The 18,209-nt window shown below is 48.0% G+C and overlaps 1 protein-coding gene across 7 annotated transcripts in view; it reads left to right on the forward strand.

Annotated features, from left to right (window-relative positions):
- The window catches only part of KLHL3 (kelch like family member 3), a 139,746-nt gene extending 121,746 nt beyond the window's left edge, over window positions 1-18,000 (forward strand). For 6 of the 7 annotated variants that reach the window (XM_084884531.1, XM_084884532.1, XM_084884536.1 and 3 more), the window contains 5 exons: window positions 743-844; window positions 3,958-4,086; window positions 8,100-8,240; window positions 10,180-10,323; window positions 13,577-17,994. In XM_084884531.1, coding sequence (XP_084740657.1) covers window positions 743-844; window positions 3,958-4,086; window positions 8,100-8,240; window positions 10,180-10,323; window positions 13,577-13,605 — 545 coding nt within the window. In that variant the 3' untranslated portion in view covers window positions 13,606-17,994. Of the gene's footprint in view, window positions 1-742; window positions 845-3,957; window positions 4,087-8,099; window positions 8,241-10,179; window positions 10,324-13,576 lie in introns of all 7 variants that reach the window. The other variant, XM_084884530.1, reaches the window with a different exon arrangement.
- Window positions 18,001-18,209: the final 209 nt, after the last annotated feature.

Here is an 18,209-nt window from a genome sequence, read left to right on the forward strand (position 1 = left end):
CCCCGACCCTCCCCTACCTTCTCTCTGAGATTAGACAGTCTGATCCATGATTCTCTGTCTCTGGATCTGTTTTTGTTCATCAGTTTAGGTTGTTCATTATATTCCATAAATGAGTGAGATCATGTGACATTGTTCTTTCTCTGACTGACTTATTTCACTTAGCATAATGCTCTCGAGTTCCATCAATGCTGTGAGATTTTGTTTTCCTCATGAAACAAGAAGTCTAGAGATTGGCAGTTACTGACTTGATCCAGTTGCTCAACAATATTGGTGCCAAGTTCTGTAAGAGACTCTTGGCCTTATCCTCATGATCACAAGATGGCCATTACAGCCAATATGTGTGTGTTCCAGGTACAAAAAAGCAGGAGGGCTATTTCAGAAATCCCCATCAGACTTCTGGGTAGGTCATATTGATTTGGTTACCCCTAGTTGCAAGGGAGTCTGGGAAGGCAAGTGTTCAGCTTTTCAGCCTCTAAGGTAGAAGGGAATAGGAGTGTTGGAATTGGTATGTGTTCAGTGAAGCAGCCTCTGGTATTTATTCTATTCTGTAGATTTAACAATTTATGTTTGCAAAGCAGTACAGTTATAACCCCTGCCCTTGCAGATGTCTTTTGGCAGGTGCTATGGGCCGAGGCAGTGCTGAGCCATACACTCAGGTCTGTACTCTTCCCCACCTCAGTTTCCCAGCACGGCAGGGTGAGGCTTGGTACCATGGAAATCTCACAAATCTCTCATCTCCCAGGCCTAGCATCGGTGGAAGCCTACAGCTACAAGACCAACGAGTGGTTCTTCGTGGCCCCAATGAATACACGGCGGAGCAGTGTGGGTGTGGGTGTCGTGGAGGGTAAGGAGCAGCAGTGGGTATGGCCTGGCCCGGCCCGGCCTGGGCCTTCTCCTGGTTCTCTGGTTCTATTCCTTTCACTACTGCTTTGAGTCAGGTACTGGAGTCCTATTTTAACAGAGGAGAAAAGGGAGACTCAGAAGTGAAGCTACTGGCCCAAGCAAATAAGTCAGTAAACTAGGAGGAGCCGAGAAGGGAAATGCCTACTTTGGCCACTTGTTAATAGCGCTGCTACATGTTGGGAAGGGACAGGAATCCAGAGTCAATATGTAGAGGGGGTGAGAGTTAACTCTTTAATTAATTTTGTCCTCATGGTGAACATTAAAAACCTGAGTGTGGTGGGCACCTCTTCCCAGGTCTGATTAGTCCCTGCAGGGCAGGTTGGTGGCAGACGCCTGCTCCAGTCAGGAAAGGTGTGTGGGGTGGTGTGGGAGGGAGTGGGCAGATATGGAGCTTAGTTAGACAGCACATTGAAATTTGTAAATGGCTTTCACATCCAATTACTGCCCTCCCGCCCCCCCCCCCCCAACCCTTCTGAAGGAGATAGGTAAGATTTAGATTTCCTCCATTCTGGCCAACCGAGTCCCAGAGAGGGGGTAAGTGATTTGCCTCTTGTAAGCAAATAGCACAGGGAGTCCTTGAACTCAGGTCTAACTTCTTAACCCAGAGCTCTTTCCACTGTGCTACTCCTTCAGACCATTAGAAAATGCTAATGGGGGTTTTTACAAATCTGTGTGAATTAAAGCATAGCATATTATTTGGGCTAAAACGTTATACTTTGCAGAACAACACTGATTTATTAGCTGTCCCGAGGTGGATTGAGCTGTGATATCTGGGCATTCAGATATGTGCATTTTCTCTCTCTCTCACAGACACACACAGACCACTCTGTGCAGAGTGTAATGTGCAGTGAATTAGACATCAATAGAAGGATTCTCTTTTCTCATTGCATTTCTCACCCTGTACAGTATTGTGTAGTTTAAATTTTCATATTATTCTAAGACCTGGACAGGTCATCTTAGTGAGCGCAAGTATTTTGTCCTCTGCAAAGATAAATTATTTCTTGCAATCTCATCCTCCTGGTGGAACAGAAATTGATTTGTCTGCCAAATCTAAGTGCTTTGTCTAGCCACCTTCCCATTTCACCCCTCGTTCCTTAGCCAGGAGTACCAAACAATCAAGTAGGGGTTTAAATAGCATATCCCTGTTAATGGATTCAAGGAGAACTTTGAGAGGGTATTTTCCAGCTGACACAGGGTCGGAATGGTTGATGGGGATTACAGGAGGCACCTCCATGGCTGTCATTTCAAATACTCCCTTTGACAGGGGCTTTCGGGAGCACGTTGTGTTATGTGGAAGAAGGCTGTCTTGTCTCATGCCCTGTGGGCATTTGTCCACCTTGTCCATCCTGAGTCAGAAGCTCTTTTGGCCGTGACTGATCCTGGGCAGCAGAGTCCTTAAAGGGAGGATCTGTAGTGGACTCGGCTTCCCGGTGGCCTTGTCGATGCAGCTCTCCACATGGTCTCCACGTGGCTCCTCCCTCTCATCATCCCCTGACCATGGCTATGCAGGCTGAATGACACCAGAAAAAAACAAAGAGTGGAGATCAGGATCATTTGCTACTGGCTGCTTAGAAGAATTCCTCCTTAGGAAAAGGGACAGTGAGGCTCAGAGATTAGGCAGAAGCTCCAACGGAGCGGAGGTCACGTGTTTTGGAGAAGTAGGTTTCTAGGAGATCACCTGGGCCCCTCCTGCCTCTCACCTGGGGTTGCCCTCCAGAGCTTCTCGTCTCCCTCACACCCAGGCCTTTCTCCTCCCTGACATTAGGCTTTGACGAGCGGCGGGCAGCTGGGTGAGCAGGTGGTTGTGTCCGAGCCAGCACACACTGAGAGCGTGGCCTGGACCCGGAGGAGCTGCTGACTCAGTTTTCTCTCTCTTGGGCAGAACTGGGGAGGAGGTGCTCCTTTTATAGAAGGGCCAGTTGGGAGGACTGTGGGGCAGAAAACAACACCAGGCCCAAGGACAGAAGAAAAAGCAATTGAACAGATTTGAGTCCCTGCAGGGCAGTTGGTGGTAGAATCCTGATATGGCAAGAGTCCTGATGCTAGAGCATCGTTTTGAGCCTGAGAATCTTTTTCTAGCGTAAAATAACGGCAGATTTTCACACACTGCAGAAGTTGTACTCTTGGTATTTCTCTATTAAGGAAGCACAAGTTGACAAAAATATTTTAAATAACTCTGTTAAGTAGATTTTCATCTGGTGGTGGTTACTTAGTCTACAGTGTTTAAGATCTTTGTTATAACTCCATGGTCCCCCTTAGGTTTGGGGTCTATGGGTAAGCTGGGATTCCAGGTAAGCCCCCATCACACACACACACACACACACACACACACACACACACGAAACCCTCCTATTATACTTTATTCTAAGACTACATGTTTAGCCCAAAATGTTTCAACCCCTGCTCTGGGAGAAGTCAAATAATGTCCTTTTCCCAACCTCATCCCCATCTCAGGCAGAAATGATGCTCTTAGCTAACAGCTTGTGGTATTTTTATTTTACAAGTCAGTGATTTTGCTTCAGGGCTCAGAGATCACAAGGGAGTGTGCAGACTCATTCTAGCCACGTCAGCCCGGCATGCGCACCGAGCCCTCCACTCACATGCTCCACCCGTGAGAGTTGGGGACAGAGCACAAACCATGGCTAAGACAGAGTTTGGGTTCTTACCAAAGAATATTTCCCCGTATTTGTTCTGTCTGCCAGTGTGAGCATTTAGCCAGAGAACCAGCCTGCCTGCCTGTAGCTGGGGCCCTCTTGCTTTCTACCTCTCAGTACCTCATTCTGGAGAACACCTGACATGGTTCACCAGTAAGAATATGCTAGGCCCCAGCAGTGCTGAGCCATACACACCTCTGAGCTGTGAGGAGCAAGGTACACAGGAAGAAGTCGAAGTCTGAGAAGTGTGTGAAGGAGGCTTATCCTGGCCGGGAAGTGAAGGGGTCCTGAGCTCTGATGCAGATGAGGGTGTCCAGTGGGTTAAAGGTGGAGTTGCAGCCACTCTCTGGTTTCATGCCACTGTCCCGGGCACCATCCTCAGCTACTCTGTCTGTTCCAGGAAAGCTCTATGCTGTTGGCGGTTACGATGGGGCTTCCCGCCAGTGCCTGAGCACCGTGGAGCAGTACAACCCGGCGACCAACGAGTGGACGTACGTGGCGGACATGAGCACCCGCCGCAGCGGCGCAGGTACGGGGGGAGCCTCAGGGCGCAGGCTCTGACTGATCTGCTCACAGGTGGGTCTGGAGATCAGCAACTTAGCATCCTATCTGTTAACCCCCCTCTTCCTTCCTTTCAGTGTACATAACCCCCGTTAACCTTTCCCTGGGGATCACTTTGCTAGAAAATAGATGAGGCAGTATTCTCTTCATCATCATCCCTCCATCCCATTTCTGTTGGGATGCCTGCCTCTCCTGAAAGCAGGGCTTGGTATGTGCCAGGCTCTGTCCTAATGACTTTCTATGACTCAATTTATTTAATCCACTCCACAGTCCTATGAGGTAGACACAATATTAATTTCACTTAACGGATTAAAAACGTAAGCCAGCCGGGGACTGAGTAATTTGCTCAAGGTTATATGTCCTTAGGAACTGGCAGAGTCAGGATTCCCACTCAGACCTATCTTACTTCAAAGTGAGCCTTTTGGCTTCCAAATTATTAGCATCCCAATCTTACAAAGTAGTAGGACAAGCACTATCCTGTCTTCAGTGGAAAAGCTAAAGCTTGCCTGTCCTGTGTCTGTCTCGAGGACTGAAAAACAACCTGTGAGATTCATACTTGGAGATAAACTTGGGTCGCCCCTGCTCGCTTTCCCCACTTCACGCCTCCCCCACATGGGAAGAGAAGGGCTTCCCACTTCCACTTCCTGCGGGAAGACCAGGAGCTGCGTGGCCCTTCAGGATTTTTCAGGAAGTGGAACAGCGTTCCCTTCTTCCCGTTTTGTCTACCTCATCATCTTAGAGGCTCCAAGGAGGGGACTTGAGAGGCCTGGGGCGTGGGCACTGATTTCTGTCCCAGTTCCTGTGGGGAATGGGGACCGATGACCAACCTGGGCCTGGTGGGAAGGTGGTGTGCCTTCTGGGAATAGCAGCAATGAGTGGGCATTTCCCCCACAATGCTAAGCCTTTCTCTTTTTTGAATTTATGAAGATTGATTTGTGATCTCATTTTATAGTATTAAACATATGACCACTTCCTCAGCATTCTTTAAAAATGATGCTATGTTAATATCTGTTTGCTGGTTAGCAGAGAAAAGCTGTGCGATTCCCCTCGGGACGCGCTATGGTTGACATGCAGTTTTCAGGGAGCTTTGCTCTGCTGATCCCCACGGCTGACACTTCCCAAACATGCAGCAAACGATGGGAGTCAGCAGGCCCGGGCTGGGTCTGCCCGGTCTGCTCCTGCTGGCTGCGGACCTCAGGCCAGGTCCTCTTCTCTTCTGGCCTCCGGTTCCTGAGATGGGAAATGAGTGGGCTGTAATGGATGTTCCCTTGGGGCCACATCAGTTCACCAGTCCCATGGTTCTTCTGCCTCATAGAGCTCTTTTAGTAATTTTGGAGTCTTTTGTGTACTTCCTAAAAATCCTCTAAGAGACTTGAGGGTGAGAGCAAGTGTTTAAGCCCAAGGAAGTAGGGACAGCTCAGCAGGAGTGAGCAGCACCCACCGAAACATGTGGCTGCTTTTAGAAACGTCCCGAGCAGGAAGTGAAGAAGGGCCGCCCCGTGTGGAGCGGAGGACGCAGACCTGCCCTAGGATGCAGGCTCAGCTGTGCACAGAGCTGCCTTGGAGGCCTCGCTGCTCCCCTGCCGGGCTGCTCAGGGCTGTCGCTGAGTGGCGATCACTCGGCCGCTCCTGCCTCTCGCCTGGTTGGGAGTCCTGGACGGTTACAACGCTGCTGTTCTGGGGAAGCAGGGACCGTGATTTAGGCACTGGTCTCCCCTCTGGCGTTGGGAACCCCCCGTGTGGGTGTGGGTAGTCTTTGGTGGCTGAGGACCCGGAGGCCTGGCCTCTGGCCGCCTGAGGCCCTCTGTGGTGCCAGGAGCTCCCGTGGCTGTAGGTCCAGGAAGCCTCTGTGTGAATGTTTACGGAGGCGGTGGCACAAGGGCAGTGGTGCCCCGAGCCTGGGAGGCTGCCTGCTCCCTCAGCGGGCATGGGCGACTGCCAGCAGATGGCTGTGGGAAAAAGGCCATTTTGGTCCTGGTGTGTGGAGGGGAAGGTGAGGCAGCTTTGGGATACTGAATTTTATTATCCTGAGCCAGTTTCCACCGTTTCATCTCACCACACACAAACTAATCACTAAGATTCTATGGCACACCAAAATTATGTTTTTTGCTAATCCGCAAAAAAAAAAAAAAAAGGTATAATTTTGATTCATTCACACTAGATGGCTATTGTTGTGTTGGCTCTTGTCATTTTTTTATTTCACAATCTAAGGGGAAAGAAATCAGTGCCTCTAAATAGTCAAATAATGCGCGTCTTCCAATTATTGCTGCACACCAGTTGAAAAATCCCTGTCCTAAGCCCATTAGATTAGTCATTGCTGATACAACACTACCATCTGCTGTTAGGTTAGGGCAACTGCAAGGAGCCACTAGCCAACCAGCATAATTGCTGAAGGAAATTTTATGTATTCTGTCACTCAAACAATATTTGTTAAAAACCTACCTTCAGGCACAGGGAGACACGTGAAAGACCTGGGTCTGTGCGTCTAAAACCTGGCTGCACTCCCCATCACCTGAGGCACTGACTCCCAGCCAGGCTCTCCGGGAGGGAAGCCTGCAGCCCTCTGGTTCAGTGCAGCTTGTGGGCTGGAGTCTGTGGGGCACTAGCCCAGTGGTCGGCAAACTCATTAGTCGACAGAGTCAAATATCAATAGTACAACGATTGAGATTTCTTTTGCGAGCCAAATTTTTTAAACTTAAACCATATAGGTAGGTATCTTGTTATTAGTTAGGGTACTCCTAAGCTGGCCTTTGCTAAAAACTCAAGGGGCCAAAGAGCCACATGTGACTCACGAGCTGCAGTTTGCTGATCACTGCACTAGCCCATGATCTAGTCCTACCCCCTTACAATGGGATCCCCATCCCAGGAAAGGGACGTTGGAGACCTGGCCAGGACCAGGTGTCCTAGCCACCAGGTTGTTCTTTCTAGACTACTGCACCACCCTCCTCCTCTCTGGCTTTGATTTTCTTGACTTTTTAAAAAGATTTTTGTTTTGTTTCGATAATCTGCTCCTGAGGATTCCTCCGCCCCCACTGTTTTTTAGAGAGTGGAAGGAGGAGGAGATTCAGAAATATCAATGTGAGAGAGACGCATGGATTGGTTACCTCGCCCACGTGATCATGTGCCCGCACGTGGGGGGCAGGTGGGGGGGTGAGGCGGAAGGAGAGTTAATCCTGCAACCAAGGTACAAGTTCTTGACCAGAATTGAACCCAGAACCCTTCAGTCTGCAGGCCACTGCTCTAGCCACCCACCCAAACTGGCCAGGGCTATATTAAAGGATTTTTAACGGTTATATTAAAACTTGTGAAGAATGCAATTCTAGCCCTCAGCTGAGGCCTGTCAACACTGTGAGTGATTCGATGCCCTTCTCTGCCATCTAGAGGAGAACGGGGGTGGAGGGAAGGGGTGGGGGGTGGGGGGTAAGGAGTAGAGAAGGGCTTCTGCTGGCAGACTGGCTTGGAGATCTGCAGTAATGACCTCAGCACTCCTGCTGTGTGACTGTTTCCGTCTTTAACTCTTTCTGTCCGACGGCTAAGAGGCTGAGTAATGAAAGTGATACCACAGTGAAGGAAAACTAAGTGAGGGGAGAAGAAATACAGTTTTACCACTCAGAAATAGCCACTTTTAATGTTGTGGAGTTCTTTCAGTCCCTCCCCCCCCCCCCTTTTTTTTTTATATGAACCTCCATTTATTTACACATGCATACACATATTATGCATATGCACATATAAAATATATTTTTGTTTTTTTAAGTAGAAGTGGGGTCATATTCGCTTTTTATTTCGATGTTTAAAGGCTGACAACCATACGAGGCGGCAGGGTATTGCATTTGTCTCCCAGATGAGAATACGGAGGGACCAGGGGATAAACCAGCACTCCCACGCCACCTGCTGGTGGTAGCTGTCAGCACCGGATGCCAGGCCTCCTGGGTTCTGGTCCCTGCAGCCAGCCTGAGGGGGGCACTGTGCTCTGCCTTTCAGGGGTCGGGGTCCTCAGCGGACAGCTGTATGCCACGGGAGGGCACGACGGGCCCTTGGTGAGGAAGAGCGTTGAGGTTTATGATCCCGGAACAAACACCTGGAAGCAGGTGGCCGACATGAACATGTGCCGGCGCAATGCAGGTAATGCGGCCGCGCTCTCTGCCTCCCTCCGGGTGTGGGTCTTTTCTCCGCAAACCCTGGCTCTAAGGCTCCCAGGCTGGGCCTGAGCTGTCTCATGGACAGGGAGTGTCCACTTGCTGGTAGGCTCTGGGCTACTGGAGGGAGAGCTTGGAACCCCAAAAGCTAGCCACAGGGTCCCCTCTGAGGTGCAGAGGGTGCCTTCCTCTCAGTGAAAGGTGCTGACTTTCAGCCCACAGAGATGGACAGCGGAAGAGCCCTCTGGGTGCCATCGATGCTCCGAGGACATGACTGGACAGCAGCACTTAGTTTTATATTTTCTATGCCAGGACGTGGCTCTGAGAACCTCCCACTTCCCGCCTGAAACCAGTCAGCTTCCTTTCAGGGGCACCTGTGAGCGGATTTATGATTCATTCTCCAAGAGAACCACTTCCCGTACTCCCTTCTTCCTATTTCTGTCCCTTCCCTACCCTTTCCCTTTCGTACAGAAATGACTTTCCTTCGAGTGTTTGGGTTTTTCTTCCTGGAGCCTAATACCCCCATTAAACTGTTATTAGAACTTTGCCCTTTGGGCCATGGCCTGTGTGGGCATGTCTGCTTTAAGCCTCCTTACTCTATGAAGGTTGGCTTAACCCAGCTTCTCAGGTTAGAAAGACAAACAGGTGACTTCCAGGCAGGTTTATTTCCTTTAATTCAAATCACCTGTTGGTTAAACCCATTTGTAGCTGACTTGTTGAAACTGTAAACAGAGTTCATTAATTTGCTCATGGTCTAAGCCTGCTGTGATATAACTTGTCCTTTAAGCCACCTGAGTGAGGAATTACAGAACCCGCAAGACAGCTAGTGTATCTGCAGTCTGAGGATTAATTTAGATGGAAACGCATATATGTACACACATTCACATATAGACATTTCTATTTTTTATGACAGAAATTGAATCACTCTAATAGTGTTTGTTAACCAATCTTTTAAATTCACTTTATAATCTTTTATGAATATCTTATAAATATATTGACATGAAATTACTTAAATGCCCATATAATAATTTAACAAATTCCCTAGGGGACATTTTAGATTATTTCCACCCTTTCTGTAAGTAATGCTTTGGTTATTATAAATTGTCCTTCTAGTTAACCGATGCATACATATGAAATTATTTTTTAGAATAAAAGGCCAGAAGTGCATTTTTGAGTCCGAAGGGGCACATGTGCTTTCGACACCACCCGGGAAGTGGGTGCAGTATTTTAGAGGATCTTCACCAATATGGAGAGTTACTATTTTTTGAGCATCATCAATCGCCTATTCTAATTTTAAAAACACACAGTATATTAGACTATGGCTTTTTAAAGACTGGATGAGCAAGGATTATTTTGTCTTACATTGAATTCCCGCTCATGACACCCTGCTCCCAAACCAGCTCCCTGTGAGATGAGGGTGGGTGAAGCGCCACCTCCCTGGGAGCCGTGTGTGGACTCAGACCCAGTGATGTGAAGGGATCAGAGACACCGTCCTGAGCTCCACACGGTGCGAGTCTAATAGGGTGTCTCAGGGAGAAGCTTCCGAGAAGCGCAGGAGCGGGGTGCATGAAATTCCTTGAGTTGTCACCCTGCAGCTCAGGCTGGGCATGGGAGGTGGGTGCACCGGTGGGCAACACTCCGGAAGACGGGCCTGTCCCCTTAGTGCTCTACCTGTTTATAGAGTCGGGGACAGGGAACGATTGCAAGACCATGTAGTCTGAAAGCTCCCCAGTCAGAGCAGTGACCTGGTAGAAAGGGGATCCCAGAGCCAGTGGCTGCTTTCAGTATGTGCTTTTGCCAGCTCTCTTTTTTGCTGTCATGAAGTGGAGAAAGAGCCTCCAGGGCAATCCAGATTTGTCGCGTGTGTATTCCGATCCCTTGTGCTCCCGCTGTCACATTTCCCATGGTTTCTGTTTGACATCCAGGGGTCTGTGCGGTGAACGGGCTCCTGTATGTGGTTGGAGGGGATGATGGATCCTGCAACCTGGCTTCGGTGGAGTACTACAATCCCGCCACTGACAAATGGACGCTGCTGCCAACCAACATGAGCACTGGGCGGAGCTATGCAGGTCGGTGTGCCCCACCCCACGCTAGGGGTTCAGAGGGGCAGGGGGTAAGCTTGCTGACTTAGAACTGAGAGCCTCTTCCAGGGATGGCCACGCCTTCATTCTGTGCTCATCACAGATGCCCACAATTAGCACTTGTTTCCCCAGCAAACCTGAATGTAAGTTCCCAAGTCTTTCCTTTTTCTTTCTTTTTGCCCCCCTTTGTATCTGTAACTAAACTTATCCCTAGGCCCAGCAGAGGCGGTCAGGGCCCATGAGTCAGTGTGTCTATGGCAGCCTCCTGGGCCAGTACCTGCCATGATTGGGCGGGCACTGAATTTCACACGGCTGTGCAGAAGTCTTAACATAGGCTCTAGGGCAGTGTTTCCCAACCTTCTCTCATGATGAGAATCACCTGGTGGAGTTGTTAAAACACAGATTCCTGAATCCCAACTAAGAAGTGCTAAACTAGGATTTTTGGGAACATATAGGTAAAATTGTATACTTAACTAGTGCTCTAAGACAGATGTTATATACAGAGCACTAAGTTAGGTATGCAATTTTACCTATATGTTCTCAAAAATTCTAGTTTAGCACTTCTTAGTTGGGATTCAGGAATCTGTGTTTTAACAACTCCACCAGGTGATTCTCATCATGAGAGAAGGTTGGGAAACACTGTTCTAGGGAGCCTCTTCCGATTGATGGAAGTCATTAGAAGAGGCTTTGGAATGTTATTGCCATTCCTGGTTTGTTTTGTGCTGGTCTTCTAGGTGGAATAAGATGCAGTTCTTGCTTTCCAGAAATTGGAAGTTAAGATCTGCCTACACAAAACAGGACACACAAGTGATGCACACATAAATTCCGAGAGGAATGCTCTGTACAGGCGTTAGGACCCGGCAGGTGAGAGCTGGCAGTCGGAATAACTGCTGAGGAGATGGAGCTGATTGAACTTTGAGGGCAGATCAGTCACGCAGGAAGCTGCCCTTTGCCGGTGCCTCCTCTCCTCCCTGTGCCCTGTTAGTGCAGCGTAGATGTTTTCAACAGCCCTCTGGCCAAATGTTACATGATGAAATAGATTTAGAGGGCTTGAGTAACCTGCTCAAGACCACGCAGCTAAAAAATGGCAAAGTCAGAATTCAAACCAGATCTGACTTTCAAACCATGCCCCTTGTACGACCCCAGCTCCGAGTTGGGGGGAAAAAGCATTCCAGGCAAAACACTGGGGGAAGGAATACATGAGGTTATTCCTGGGAAGTGTGTGATGGGTTTGGTGCAGGGGCAGGATCAGAGTTGGTGTTGCTGAGGTCAGGGGTCAATAGATAGACAAGCAAACATGTTTCCATCATGTAGCCCAGTGCCTTGTATCTGGTTCTCCAGAAACTGGAATAATTAGAGCTAACATGTGCTTATTGAGCACATACAATGTGCCAGGCATCATCCTAAGTATTGGAGGACCCTTATCTCATTTAGTCCACTTAAGGACGACGCTGGTGGTATTCCCATTTCCTTTCTCTGTTAGAAAGTCCGTTCATTCACTCCTCCTTGTTTGGATTTCAGGGCAAAGGAAGATTGGGTGTGCCAGGCTCACCTCTCACATGCTGTCCACATAGGGCTTTAATTGCAGTGAACTTACTTTACTCTCATTCACTCATTTAGGATTTTTCTCTACTCAGTACAAGAGATTTTAGAGGTATTTTTGTTCTAGAGTGATTCTCTTCCCAGGGTTAATTATTAAAACTAGGGTGTCGTTTTCTTCTTGAAGTCACAGTGGGACAGGGAGGGCATTTTCCAGCAGGAGGCAGTGGGGCCCGCGAGGGACACTCCGTGGCTCCACGCATGCCTTAACCAGAGTGGAAGGCTCAGGTGTGAGTGCTTAGAATTACCTAGCCCTGGGACTCTGGGCAAGGTAATCAATCTGGCTGAACCTCTGTTTCCTCATTTGTAAAATGAGAACAAAATTATACCAAGCCTCTTAGGGCTGTTGTGAGAATGAAATGTGATTATTGTTGGAAAGTGCTTAGCACATGGAAACCACTCAGAAAATTATTGTGATTATATTAGAAGCCAGGAAATATTCCAAAAAGGTAATGGTGATTCTCTTTGTAAGAAGGGACTCAAGTTCTTTTATGTTGTATTTGTCTGTACTTTCCAAATTTTCCATAATGGGAATACTTTACTTGTATAATAAAAAGAGAAAGTTTATATTTAAAAAACAATACAGGAACATGCTTTTAAAAAAAGCTACCTTGTGAATGAGAATTGAGAATGGGGTGCAGCGAGATGTCCTCAAGGTCAGGCAGCATATCGGGTCTGAAGACTCTGGTTCTGATACAGCAAAGCTTTTATGACTGTACCTTTGTCTAGAAATGACCATGAAATGGATTTCTTAGCAGAATCTCACCATTGGGGTATTCTTTTTTTTTTTTTTTAAGCAATGCTTTATTAATTTCACCTTCAACCAGGAGATTTTATAGTCATGGGAATATATTAAAATAAGGATCCAGGTATCATCATTTCTGTACACCCTACACGTAAGTTAGGGCTTTGTTCAGCTGCAAGTACCAGAAAAGTTTACAGATACCTGTAGAAGTATGAAAGGATTGTGTTTGTCTCGGGGAAGAAAGAAGTTAAGGGCAGGTCTGGAGGTTCAGACTGTGATTGAAGAGCCAGGACTTCCTCTTTTCTGTCCTGCTAGCTTCATTAGTAGCTTCTGCTGCAGCCTTGGGCCTTGGGTGAGCAATTGAAGCAGGACAAGGGACAAAGCCAAGGTGATAGCACGGGCAGACTTGCATTCACAATGGTGTTGGCCAGGACTGGGTCACATAGCCCTTCCAGCTGAAAGAGAGTCTGGGAAGCTGGGCTCCTAATTGCTGGCCTCTGTATAGAGGACAGAAACTTGGGGGATGTTGGCTGAACCAACCTGCACAGTATCTGCTATGTGGCTTCATCCATTGCAGAGGGGTGCAGGGTCATACACAGATTTACAAAGTTTGCTCTTGAGAGTGTGGTTCAACTTGGCTAAAACTGCACCACATATGGACATTCTGGAGTGTTTATCCAAGGATAGAACTTAGCACTGGGGGAAGGGCATTCAGTTAGATGACACTGAGTAATATTGGAATGGAGTCTAAAGAGGTCAGGAGGTGACAGTGTAGCTTGACCCAGTGGCAGAGGTAGGATTGCAATTTAGTTTTCCCTTGCTGCAGTTTAGGATGTCTTATATTCATGGACTCTTTGGAGGGACTGAGATGATAATGTTCTCCTCCTTTTATCTTAGGTGTTGCTGTGATTCACAAGCCCTTGTGACCCCTACCTCCCACTTCCAGGACGTGGGGTAAGGGAGGGGTGCTGCCTGGGACTCAAAAGAGAGGGGTCACGTTAGCTGGATCACACTCGCGGGGAGAGTCTGCAGCGGAGTGAGAACCGTCCTCCTCTGACTTGGCAGAGTGGAGTCTGGAATGAAGACTGGGGCCCCACCTCCTGCACCTCTGAGGGTGTTTGGCCTCTGCCCGAGCCAGGGGTTCTGACAGCTCTGGGCTACAGGGAGAGCGTGTGTATGAGGATGTGTGTGTATGTGTGTGTGCCTCAGAGAGAGTGTTGTGTGTGTGTGTGTTTAGAACAGGATATCTCACTAAGTTGGGGGCGGGGTGTGACAGTCTACTGGATTTCTGTACTACTGATCCTTCCGCTGTGCTAAAAATCAAATCTCAGAAACTCTCTTCCTGTGGGCACCTTAAGACTATGGCTGCCTCTGCCTCCAGGAGGTCCAGTTGGACAGGGATGTCAAGAAATGACTGGCAAGGAGGCAGTGCTCTGATGCCCACATGCTGGCTTGACCCTGGCTCTGAAGAGATGAGCATTCTCAAACTGCACCGTGACCTCTCTGTGCTAGAGCTAGGAGCAAACGGGCTCTTCCTTGGTCTCTTCTGCAGGAAACACACAAGAGCTGCTGTCTTTGGACCACTGGTTTTTGATGTCATGAATCCCAGGTTTGGGAAGTTTGTGTCTCTTCAGCTAGCTCTTCAGAGAAGCCCCAAGTAACACACTAGGAAAAAATACATGAAAAACAAAAACAAAAACACCAAAGTGGAAAGGCTTCAGTCCCTGGCCACAAAGGTCTCAGAGAGAAGCCTACTTCTGGATTTCTCCAGGATATGCAAGTCCCCATTATATTTATTATCCAGAAGTAATTATTCCCAACATCCTTTTTACCATCGAAAGTGTTCTGATATGGAGGATAAGTAAGAGGTCACTCTACCTCCCACCCACAGCCTGGTTTGTCCTGCATCGGATGGGGTCGCATGTGCTTCAGACGTCGTGGATGGAAGGAATATACCAGCTGGGCTGCTCGTTGGCACTTCATGATGGTGGTCAAGTCTGTTTCAGGTCCTTGTCTTCCTTTCCTTGTGCTCTGTACCCTCTCTCCAGCCCTCAGAACACTCCCCTCCTCCTCACTTCCCCTGTGGAGATGGAGATGGTAGGCTCTGGATGTGTGCTCTCTCTCAGGGGGACCTGCATTTTAAGAGAGGAGCTAAAGAGAATTTTGCTAGTTCACAGGTAAAAGTTATTAAAGACAATTTCAAGAGTCTGCAGGGAGGTATTTGAGGGTGCATAGAGTCATTTGCATTAAAAATAACCTTAAAGCTATGCTGTTCCTAAATTAGCAAGTTGCTAACATTGGGATTTCTGGCATAAGGAGGGGAGGTCTTGTGTCTGGGGTTTAACCTTCCATGATGTCAGGGTCCCCGCAGAGGGAGCCGAGGGGCTTATGAGCCTGACACTGGACTTCTGATCCATCTGGGCTCCTTCCAAGTGGATGCTGAAGGAGACCAGCATTCCCTCCCCCTCACGCTCACAGTCGGAAACCCAGGATCTTCCCCGGCTAGTTGGCCACTTTGTGTATTTACAGTATATTGTGCACTAACCACTGGACTCTCTCGAAGATGAAACTTCTCATGTTGAGCAGATGTCATTTCAATGAGAGATCTGGAGAGGACCAAGGCACCCAGAATTTCTAGATTTGGGAAGAGGCCAGAATACCAGCTTTGGTGGGACCGTGAGAAATGCCTTCAGGGGAGTCGGGGCACACTTCCAGTTGGTGCTCTGCTCTCACCAGCACGGAGACACAGAGACACGGAGACATGGAGACATGGAGACATGGAGATGGCTAGTTTTAGAGCCCTGTTGGCGCTGGGTTGGAAGCTGATGGAATGAGCTTTTTGTTCCTAATGTTCTTCCTCCCTCTCTGCGGAAGGTTTTGGACTTAGTTTTGGGGTGTGTGTGTGTGTGTGTGTGTGTGTGTGTGTGTGTGTTGGGGATGAGGGTGAGATTGGGTCTGATGTGTGCTGTTCCCACAGCTGGTTTCAGATCCCATCCCCTCCCCTCCATGTAGCAGCTGGACTTCCACGCTTGTGTGGGAGAGGCTGCTGTTTGTATGTCGTCTTCCCAGCGGGTCCCTTCCCTGAAAGCTAGCCATCTTTCTTGCTTTTGGGCTTTTGCTATTAGCTCCCCCTCATGCCTCTCCTCCAAGGAAGCACCGCCCCCTACTGGTGGTGCCACTCAGGCCACGTTCATTTTCTCCTTGTGCCCTTTCTCCCCGGGACTGGGACACTGGTATGTCATCACTAAAAAGCCAAACTGCTCTAACTGCCCACAGATGCCATAAAAACTAGATGCCTCTTTGTCACCAGGTACTATTCTCTCTCCACTGTGGACAAGCATACTTATTTTCAAGTCCATGCTGGTCACGTGGTAGACGAACCCCCAACCCCCATGCAGGTGGCCACAACTACTTGTGAATGCAGCTTTTTGCCAGTGATGTGTCTGAAATCCCATCACAGTCATGAAATAGAATTGTGGCCCAAGGTAAGAAGCAGCTTAGATGCCACTTGGATATTGATTTGGACTACACAGAAGCCAGACTCTGAATTCCAAAGTAATTTCTCATACATACCCAATGGCATCTCTCCACCTAAAAGTTGCAGTATTATGCAAATGAAAGTGACCTCATTTTCTCTATGCAATAAGAACACTCCATTTTGTTTCATGGCACACCAGTTGCAACATCCCTTAAAATGCTTTTTGAGCTGTCTTACTTTTGATATTTGTTGTGTGATGTTCGTATATTCCTGAGCCAGATCCTTTCAGAGACTGCCTTTTTATAAAATCAAAGCTATAGCTTTCAGGCAAAAACTTAATGTAGGTATTTTTATAAGATAATTTTTCAGGATATTTGAATTGCTTTTTGTTGTCCATGATAATGAAATGTTTTGTTCTGTCCGTCAGTCACTCTTAGTCCATGCCTATAGCAATCTTCCCTACGTTTCTCATGTTCCCAAAATGGATTTTCAGAAGATTAATTCTCATATGTCTTCAGATGATAAGTGTTTTCTTTTTAAGATCTCCTGGATAGGATCTGGGTTCCTTTGGTCTCTGTTCTCTGGCTCCAGGTAGAAAACACAGTCACCACCGGTGTTTCCTGAAACCCTTGGGACTAACGTTAAGCCTCCTCAGCACTCATCCACCTGCGTCTGCTCTTTTGGAGCTTGCTTCCTGCAGTGGTGAGGCTGGTTGGTCACTGTGGCTTAGGGAAGCCCCAGAAAAAGGCCTGCCCCCCCAGGACCTGCTCCCAGGGGAGTCCTAGGTCCAGTAGACCCATCCTCATCTCTTCTGTTTCCTCAGTCTTCTGAAGCTTCCAGCAGCTGAAGGCCCTTGCAGCCAGGTGATGCCCCTTTGGAAGCCTGTTGCCTGTGATCTTACAGAGGGTCACTCTCATGACCCCAGGAAGAATGTGCCAAGCATGTGCTTCCTGGCTGCTCACACTACACTTACAAAAGTACTTGTTTCTTGGGCTGTGTCTACACTCTAGGTCTCTTTTGTGTATTTATCTGCCGTTAGCCTCATTAAAAATACTTTATTTTTATTACTATTGGGACAGGTGCCATTTGAATTGCCTCCATGCTCCCCATTTGCACCTTGTCGGGTCAAGTTGGGAGGCTGAGCAAACTCATTCCAGCCAGCTGGAGTTTTCAAGTGTTTGCCTAGAGAAGCAAGGAGGTTGGAATGTATTTTCTTTAAGTGTTTGCACTATTCAGAGTTCTAAGCCCTCATGCCCAGCTGTGCTGGGCACCTACTGACCATCAGGGGAGCTGGCAGTTCTGCCAGCATCGGGGATGGAGGATCACACCTCGCAGCCTGTGCAGCCTCGTCACGGGACTCACATGGACCAGCCACGGCAGGAGCACATGGGACTGTGGCGTTTGGAGAAACAAATCGCTCTAGTGCTATGTTCTTGCCTTTGGTTATGAATTTAAAATTATCCCCCCCCCTTTCAGTGGCAATAAAGGACCCTCATTGGACTTAATTTGTATATGATATGTAAAATACTTTCTTTGAAAGGAAACTCAAGACACTGAATGTGTATGTCTGTGTGGGCACTCTGTCTGTGATTGTCCATAGGCAGGCAGACTTGACCACTGACCCGTCCAATATATTGCATAGGAAAGACCCTTGTCTGGTGGTTTCTGCTCGGACAGTGGGGACTGTCTATGTTGTAAACCAACACTCATCACATGCTGGATCAGTTACAGTGCTCTCCGAAGAAACAGTTCCTTGGGTGTGTCATTTTAACAGGAATCATGTTCTAGTTTCCCACACTTTGTTACTTCCATTTTAATAAAAGCTGAACTGTGAGAACCTTTCTCTGTCTTGTATTTCATTTCTGTAGTCCAGCCTCTTCTGTGTCTCAGATGTGGAAAAGATGGATTAATTCCTACATGGCTTCAGATTAAAAGTGTTTTCTCTTTAAGATCTCCTGGATAGGGTCTGGGTTCCTTTGGTCTCAGTTCTCTGGCCCAAGGTGCAGGGCCAGACCCACAAAGACCTTCTTTAATCAGGCCCAGCGAGGCCCC

Source organism: Pipistrellus hanaki, assembly GCF_964339955.1.
Source record: "Pipistrellus hanaki genome assembly, chromosome: 5".
NCBI classification, from domain to species: domain Eukaryota; kingdom Metazoa; phylum Chordata; class Mammalia; order Chiroptera; family Vespertilionidae; genus Pipistrellus; species Pipistrellus hanaki.